The sequence below is a fragment of the Triplophysa rosa genome, linkage group LG10 (genome assembly GCF_024868665.1).
Source record: "Triplophysa rosa linkage group LG10, Trosa_1v2, whole genome shotgun sequence".
In the NCBI taxonomy this organism is placed as follows: Eukaryota; Metazoa; Chordata; class Actinopteri; order Cypriniformes; family Nemacheilidae; genus Triplophysa; species Triplophysa rosa.
In genome coordinates, this window is record NC_079899.1 from 10,913,171 (window position 1) to 10,922,080 (window position 8,910).

The following is an 8,910-nucleotide window of genomic DNA, read 5'->3' on the forward strand; positions in this document are numbered from 1 at the left end:
ACATTGCCCTCCATCAATTTGCAGTTGCGTTCCTCCTTCGCGATCGAGTTCCAAAGGTTAGGGTTTATGGGGAACCGTAGCACCCCACCTGCAGTACCTCTGCGCCCCGCTGGTTGAGAACCAATGGATTAGATATAATAATCTCACATTACGGAGAGGGGTCTAGCTGCAGCCGATGGGGCGAGTGGAGCTCCACTCTCGAACAGGAAATACGTCACCTCCACTCAATAATAAAGAAGGGGCAAAATGGCGCCGCTGAGCTCTCCGAAGTTCGAACTTTAACTCGGGTAATTTTATCTCAGCATCCCTACACTACTTACACAGACTGACGCTGTCTTAACGCGCAATGCAAGCACAACACATATGGCTTCCGTGAAATTATGCAAAAAGGATGAATAAACACGATGGATTTATATTTTTTTGACGATCAATATTTATGTCTCGCCAATGTTAGCTGATGTTGCATAAATTTCTTTAAAATACAGGTTTAGAAAATCCGATTTTTTTTATATAATCCACCGAAGTACTGAAAACCCTGATGTTACACCCCCCGGTACTGTAGGTGGCGATATACACCTAAACATGTTGGTTGCGACCCGCCATTAAAAGGAAAGAAGAAGAAGGAGAAGAACGTTTGTTGATCGTTATTTACTGTCATTTGCAGTTGATAGGTTTTGTAAATATAGTTTGTGTTTTTTACTCAAAACAATTCAAACTTAATTTGTGGAAATTATTCAACATTTTACTGTGGTTGTTTTGTATGTTATTTTGCTTTAAATATAAAATTCCTGAATTATTTGTGTTCACATTTTTCATTTTTATAAAAATTCATTTATTTGATGATTCATTTATTGTTCACTGCTAACTATTATAATGTTTACTTTCTAAATACAAACCTGGAAGCAATGTCTGGATTTAGTAACATGAAATGTATTTAATAACATTTAAACAATAATTTTGTAGCATTAAAACATTAAAGTATTTATTGACATTAAAACAGCGCCGTTTCATAAATTACTTCCAGGTTGAGGTCAGAATTAGGTGACGTATATCCGCTCGGGCTTCGAGTGGAGGTGACCTATTTCCACTTTTGAGTGGAGCTCCGCTCGCCCCATTGGCTGCAGCCAGCCCCTATTGACATTACGTGTTTTCTCCTCCATAGAAGTCCATTATAAGGAAACCGCTCAGCTCAAGGCAGCGCAAACTGAGAATGTACAACTTTTCTGTTATCTTGCTGATGTTTGATATTGGTATTTAAAAAATATTTAATAATTTGTTTTTCCCTGGTCGTTGTTCAAGTACGTAAAGCCTTAAGATATGCCTTATAATGGACTCATGCGGGGAAAAAACATGTTAAGTCCATTATGGTATGTTAAGGCGTTTTAGAAATGAAACCGGAAACTCATATCCTGACCTCTGACAACATCGGAAGTTCGTCACTAAGCTGAGTCTATTAAATTGGTCACATATTTGGGCGACTCCAGTGTTATTGATGTGACATTTTTAGTCAACACATGAAATACAAATTCTCAGAGAATGTATTTATCACCTAAATATTGAATCACCTGTTTATATTTTACTAAACCCCTGATGATAGAGTTCAGACATGAGAAAAATATCAGTCTATGAACAAGTTTCCTATTTTAAAAGAGGAAAAAATGATTGGGTTATGGATGTGACAAAATAAGGGAAACAGCGTTCTTTGTAGGACTTCTGTGAATTAAAATGTGAAAACCAGAAGCAATAATACCCAACAAATGGAGAAAGGATGACTATTCATAGACCATAAAATACTTCTTTTGTTTTAATTTTCATGTGCACATTTATGAGGAATATGTACAGTTATGGATGTGACAATTCACTTACCAATCCTGCTACGAGATTTCTCATATGGGTATTTAAACCGCCCAATATTTACATTAGCTTTCCTGTAGCTCAGTGGTTAGAGCATGGCCCTAGCAACGCCAAGGTCATGGGTTCGACCCTCAAAAACAAATGTATAGTATAATGCAATGTAAGTCGCTTTGGATAAAAGCGTCTGCCAAATGCGTAAATGTAAACGTAAATCTGAGCTATCAGTATGGTGAATTTTTCCTTCCTAAAGTTGACATTTGCATGGAATTGCCCGTTTGTCTCCTCATTCAAAGGCTTGCTTGAATTAGCTCAGTTTCAATGTGTTATTTGAAGCTGCAGGTCTAAAACCTGTTACCTCATTATATTGGATTTATCTCGAATGGCTCTTTAAATTGACTTTTTCCAAGTAGGAAAACACTTCTTGGACTGTTTAAATTAAGATCCGTAAACCTCTATGCACATTCTGCTAAAAGTCTAATAGGACTGTGCCCCGGGTATCAAAAGTATAGATTGCAATTACTGTTTATTTTTTATTTCTCTAGCCACCCAGGATTGCTTGAAACCCTACTGAATGCACACGCTTACAGTTGCGAACACATGATACAAAAGGCCAAAATTTGACAGGCTTGGAGATACCGTTAGGATTAGAACGAGGACTCTCAGGGTGGTGATTTTTGGTGATTGCCCCCCTGACACCTCACAGACCCTGTCTAAGGATTAGAGCTCTGTGCACTGCGGGAGTGCAGACCTGATGCTCCTCCAGAAACCCTCATAGAGATCATTTACGGTGTTTCCCACCTTCACCATTAACCGCTATTAACCATCCTTTTTGCAGCCCAGTGTTGCCAGGGCTGCATCTCATTTGCTCAGTGACTTGTTAATTTGGTGCTATTTCCATGTCATTACAAGTTTCAGAGAGAATGTTTCTCCACATAAGCAGAAGGCCAATTAATCATCTGATCCTGCTGTGGCCTGGGGAGCATTGAGCTGCTGGTAACAGGAGCTTTTACATCGGTTGGATAGATAGTTAGTGGCAAAAATAAAGCCTCGGAAAAGTCTCTGTCCACTTTAATGTGAATACATTTGAAAAAGGATTTCTTGTTTTAAAACGCTCTCCATCCCCTCTTCAAGTGATTTCCAGAAGTTACTTTAAGACACAAAAAAGTATATCTCCATAAATTCACACTAGCTCATTCTAACTAGATGATGCCATCTCACAGTAGACGGATGGCCAAAACATCGAGAAAAGGATCCGTTCCCAAAAAAGAGGTTAAGTCTGTTGTAAGGACTGTTTTCACTGTGTCTGTGCAATTATAGGGGTGCGCTGGTGCAGGCCAACAAGGTGGCCGCTGGGGTGAAGAAGTACGACTTGAGCAAGTGGAAGTACGCTGAGCTGCGAGATGCCATTAACACCTCCTGTGGTAAGAGCATTGTCTCCCCTCGATGTGACCCGGGATCGTCCAGGTCATCTGAGCCATTCATTTTTAGAAGCATGTGATATTTTGAAACCGGGGAAGTGGCATGTAATATTTTGAACAGGGAAACTAGCATTAAATATTTTAGAGACTTTACTTAAAGCATATATGTATAATGCATTATAAAAGTCGTTTTAATGTATTAAAGGAGTAGTTCACCTTCAAAATGAAAATTCTGTCATCATTTATTCACCCTCTTGTCATTTCAAACCTGTAACCTGTTTCTTTCTTTCTTTCTTTCTTTCTTTCTTTCTTTCTTTCTTTCTTTCTTTCTTTCTTTCTTTCTTTCTTTCTTTCTTTCGCAGAACACAAAAGAAGATATTTTGAAGAATGTTGTTAACAGCCCCCCATTCACTTGCATTGGTTACAATAGAAGTGAATGGGGGGTTGTGTTGTTCTGTTACCAACATTTTTCAACATTTAATGTATTCACAATAAAATCGCCAGGGTTAAAAAAGGTCAAATTAACACTCACGGTGTATATATAATCCACACTCTCAACGTGTGGATTATATAAACACTGTGAGAGGATTATATAAACACTGAGAGTTAATTTGACCCTTTTTAACACTGGCGATTTTGCTGTGTTACAACACACATTATAATGCGTGTTGTAATATAAATAACCCTTTATAATGCATTATACATAAAGGCTTTAAGTAAAGTGTTACCGAGATATTTAATGCCATATTTATTTGGAGATAAAGGACTACTATGTAATATTTAGAGGCGTGAAGGATTTTATGCATTAAGCATACAGTATGATTTCATTTCTTTCTTTTGATTTTGGGGTGACGATGACCTGAACATGATTCTGACAGGTTGGGAGAGATTCACTCTGAAACTCATTTTACACTTAGGGAAGGTGGAAAATGGTCTTCAGTCTGGCCGGTTTGCTACAGAAATATTGGCTAACATTTCTAAATGGTCCACGGGGAATCAAATCAAATCTTAACTACTTTGAAGATGTCCTTGTAATTGGCTGACGAGGTGTTTTACACTGTAATTTAACATACTGTACTATTTGTACTACAAAAAGAAAACGTTACATGCATTCAGAATGCATTTATATTTGTCATCCTTATGTTTGAATGTCTGCACGGACAATCTGTTCATCCACAGAAGCAAGGAAATCAGATCATTTATGTAAGGGTTTAACATCGCTAATGCTGAATATTTTAGTATGAGTATTGTACAGTACATTATAGCTTGTCTTTACATTACAAGGCACGTATTACATTAATCCCAGATTTTCAATATTTAGTCCACCGTTTCCTGACAGTCTTCATGGGATAAACATTATAAAAACTGTTTGTAATGAGCAGATGTTCCATATTCATGTATAGCGTGAACGTCACCGCTAACAAGGGGAATGCATGTTATGTGAAACTCATCATGCATAACAATGCAGCTACTGAATCTTTGATATCTTTCCCTTGTAGATATCGAGATGTTGGCAGCGTGCCGAGAGGAATTTCATCGTCGCCTGAAGGTGTACCACACCTGGAAATCAAAGAACAAGAAGCGTGATACAGATACAGAAATGAGAGCTCCTAAATCCATCACCGACTATGGTAAGAAATAAACTAGACCTGCTTCCTCAAGACATCAGAATATCAAACCCTACTGAACAGGCTCTTATAGATCCAATGACTTGATTTGTAAGGGGGAGTTGTGCTTTAGCGAGACATTTCTTCTGGAGAGAATAAAGGGTGGATACAATACGTTCTTTACATCTTATTACTATTAGACGTGTGTGTTGCATCAGTTTCTCAAGGTTAAACTGTATTGTTTGCTCTTGTTTTTGAGCCTTCTGGCGAAGTCACACACAGTTTTGTGATTAGCGTTAGCATTGTGATGAATATAATGCAAAAAGCTGGAACAACATCTCAAGGCACTCGGTAGCATTTCAAGGGACTCAACCTCATTTATTTCCCTGCTAGAAAAGGGACAACTGGAAAGCCTTTGCTTTTTAAGTGTCTGCTCGTGCAGAACAAACCGAAGATTTGGAGTTGTGTGACCTCTAGGTTCTCTTGTCAAACCTCACGGCACGGAAGTTCTCGGAGAACGTTCTTACACGAGGCCGTCCTCTGGATGCGTTTGATGTTTAGGGATGACAGATGTAAGATATGCGCTCAGATTTATGACTTCATTTATGTCTGTTTGATATGCATTTCACGTAGGGTATAAATAGACGGTAGATAACTTATGCAGGGAATATCATATTCGCAGAATTTAATTAGCAGTGCTTGCTAAGGCAAACATCACTATTACTTTGGCTCTTTACTTGGGCTTTGAATGAATTTGAACTTGGGTTTTTGCTAACTGAGCACCATTTGTGCTTAGGGCTTGAATGATACTGCGGCTCGTATGGCTTATTGAGGAGAGGCTATTTACCTTGCGATATGAACAGAATTACACATTTGCTTGCAAGACAATAAAGCGCTCAAACAAATCCCAATGGCTCGCAGTGGAACAGGGACCCAGGCTATAAGTAGAGATAAGCATATGAAAAATATTGAAACTTTTTTGGCAACAATCTGAAAATGCCCTATAGCAACCACATACAGCAGCGTGTAATATTCGCTTTTAATCCTCCCTCAGGTTAGATTAAACTATTAAAATATGAGGTGTGTGTGGTGCAAAGTAGACAAAACACAAAAAATGAAGGTATTTATGAAATAAATATTTCTATATTTTTATTCTAATATACAAATATTTGGATATTGTTTATATTTTATAAAAAAATGCTTAGAAAAACTAACAGGAAATAAAGCATATGGTCACATTGACTATAATTGAATCAGTTAATATGAATTATTAATATTTCTTGATCCTCTTTTTTGTAATATTTTCAGTAAGATAGCTTTGTGCTGTAAAATTTGTACGTGTTGTAATTTTTTGGCCAAATTCTTCTCGCTTGGAGTGTGAACTTCAGATACAACTACACGGTTTTTAACTTTTCTAATAATATATTTGCGCGAAATGCAAAGAGGTCAATTTTCCAAAGTTGGACATTTTTTGGCCAGGACGGTACACTGCCATTCAGATTTTACCGAAACTATTCTCTTGACCCTAGATTGTTTTGATCTGAACACATATTGTTACATTTCTAAAACTGGATTTGTAGACAAATATCTAAATATTCAAACATAATTTTTGTCTACAAAACTAAAACAACTAACTCAACCCCAGCAAGCAGCACCTAGATAATATATCATATTGTAAACGACTGTTATATCATTTCAGCCCTGCAGAACCCTGCCCCACCAGTCCCAGCCCAACAGCAAGAGGTGGCGATGAACCGACAGCAGCGCTACTTCCGCATTCCCTTCATCCGCCCCGCAGACCAGTACAAAGACCCACAGAACAAGAAGAAGGGCTGGTGGTACGCCCACTTCGACGGCCCCTGGATCGCCAGGCAGATGGAGCTCCATCCAGACAAGCAGCCCATCCTTTTGGTAGCAGGTACTAAACGACACCACAGGCACTGCCAGCGTCGATTTCTTCACTACAGCCTAGCGCTTTGATAATGCTGCGTGTTCAACCGGTAGAGCATGGTACTAGAAATGCCAAGATCATCGATTCCTAGGAAACACGGAAACTGATAAACTGTAAACCTTGAAGTCGCTTTGGATACAAGTCTTTCAAATGTATAAATGTAAATAAGATCAGGAAATAATTCTCCCCTACTGCAAACAATGAATTCTTATTTATACGAGTTGAAAGATCAAATCCGGCTACTGGAAGATATTACTGTTATCTGCAGAGGTGTATGTGTGCCTTGTGTATTCAGGCATAGCGTGATGCCTTTTATCCTCTGCTGATCCAGGTAAGGATGACATGGAGATGTGCGAGCTGAGTCTGGAAGAAACCGGGCTCACGCGAAAACGCGGAGCGGAAATCCTCCCGCGTCAGTTCGAGGAGATATGGGAGCGCTGTGGCGGAATCCAATATCTGAGAAGCGCCATCGAAAGCAAGCAAGCCCGACCCACCTATGCCACCGCCATGCTCCAGAACCTTCTCAAGTGAAGATCACACGTTTTCCCCTATTGATTCACACAATCTGTGCACATGTAGATGGTAAAGTAGCGGAGCTAAAAATAAGGGGCTTTTCATCTCTGTGGGTGTTTTCACTAGATGCTTTTTAACCTACAGTACTGTGCAATTCTAGTGAAGACTACTACTGTTCACTCTCTTGTTTGTTTGTAGTTTGTTATTCATTTTGCGGTGAACTTGAATAGCAGTTTTCATGTAAATCTGAGCCTTGTTTGCTCAGTGATGCCTCAAGATTGTCTATTATCTTATTTGACGGTTATTAGAACGCCACATCCATGTAAACCTGCACATACAGTAAATCTAAAAAAAATCATGTTTTGGTGCTTAAAGCATTTCTTAGACTAGTTTTGATGCTTAATCATAGACGGTTCACATTTCGTAATATTATTGTTAAAGGTGTGTACTTTTTATTTTAAAGTTTTTCTTTTTGCTGCTTTACTGCCGTGATAATAAGTAAAGAATTCGTGCTTTCAAAGCACTAGAGCTCGATTTGCACCATGACCCACCCAATATAGCATCCGATGGCATGAGCTTGGGCGGGGCTCAATGTTTGTTTGGCCAATGGCAGGTGGAGGGAACCTGTTAAAAAAAAAAAAGTGGTTTTGATAGGGGTTCAAAAAAAGACACGCTCACCTGTAAGCTAAAATTCTATCATGAGACCTAAATGGTCATTATTGCGGAGCAACATTTATTATAAAGTTAGTTAAAGTAACTATAATCCAATCCGAGTTTATTAAAGAAGGGTAATGAGGAACATGCACTGGAATACATTACGTTGCTCTTTAGATCATAACTTTTTGTCTCACCTTTGTAAATGCAGTAATGGACATTGCGTCTCTTCCTAGAATAACATCATCCATAATTGCCTTTACATATATTTGATTATGAATTCTGTTTGAAGATTTCAAAGCAGCTTTGGTTCATAAAGGAACAGTCACCGCTGGCGAGGGTTTTCTCCGTAGTTTTGTACTTGAGTCATGATAACATGTTAAAGGGTATACTCCTATCTGTTCGGTCAAGCGATAATGGCACCTTTCTTAAAGATTTGCTGTGAATTCTGTGGCGTGTGGTAGATTTCGGTTTATTTACTCTTTTAATTTTACAGTTATTTATATTCGAACTAAAGGGAAGGTTTAGTTTAAATGCGCTGGTGTTCTGGAGTGTGTCTTTATGCGGTTCTTGTCTTTTCTCATTTCGGTCTAAAGTACAGAAATAATGGAAGCTGCAAACACATGGCGCAGACCAAATTGCCGCATTTGATTCATTTGCAGTCATTATCCAGCCTTTGTTTATTCATATGCTGATGTTTTTCTCTATTTACATCCTTTCAGCCCTTTCTGACTGAAATAGTGTCAGCTCAAACTATCCGTTCATGAATATTATAATTGTTAATTATTTGTTTCTTGTCTGTCAGTTGATCTTTGATGTGTCTGGGTTTATAATACTCTTTATTTTCTTTTGGACTGGAAACTATTGCTGCAATCCCTTTGCTAGACAAGAATAAACACAATCTATAGAAATG

The 8,910-nt window shown here is 38.4% G+C and overlaps 1 protein-coding gene across 1 annotated transcript in view; it reads left to right on the forward strand.

Moving 5' to 3' along the window:
* The window catches only part of myo6b (myosin VIb), a 77,094-nt gene extending 68,195 nt beyond the window's left edge, over positions 1-8,899 (forward strand). Inside the window, exons 29-32 of the mRNA XM_057344142.1 lie at positions 3,172-3,275; positions 4,772-4,903; positions 6,579-6,797; positions 7,162-8,899. Of these exons, the coding sequence (XP_057200125.1) occupies positions 3,172-3,275; positions 4,772-4,903; positions 6,579-6,797; positions 7,162-7,361 (655 nt within the window). The 3' untranslated portion in view covers positions 7,362-8,899. The remainder of the gene's footprint in view (positions 1-3,171; positions 3,276-4,771; positions 4,904-6,578; positions 6,798-7,161) is intronic.
* Positions 8,900-8,910: the final 11 nt, after the last annotated feature.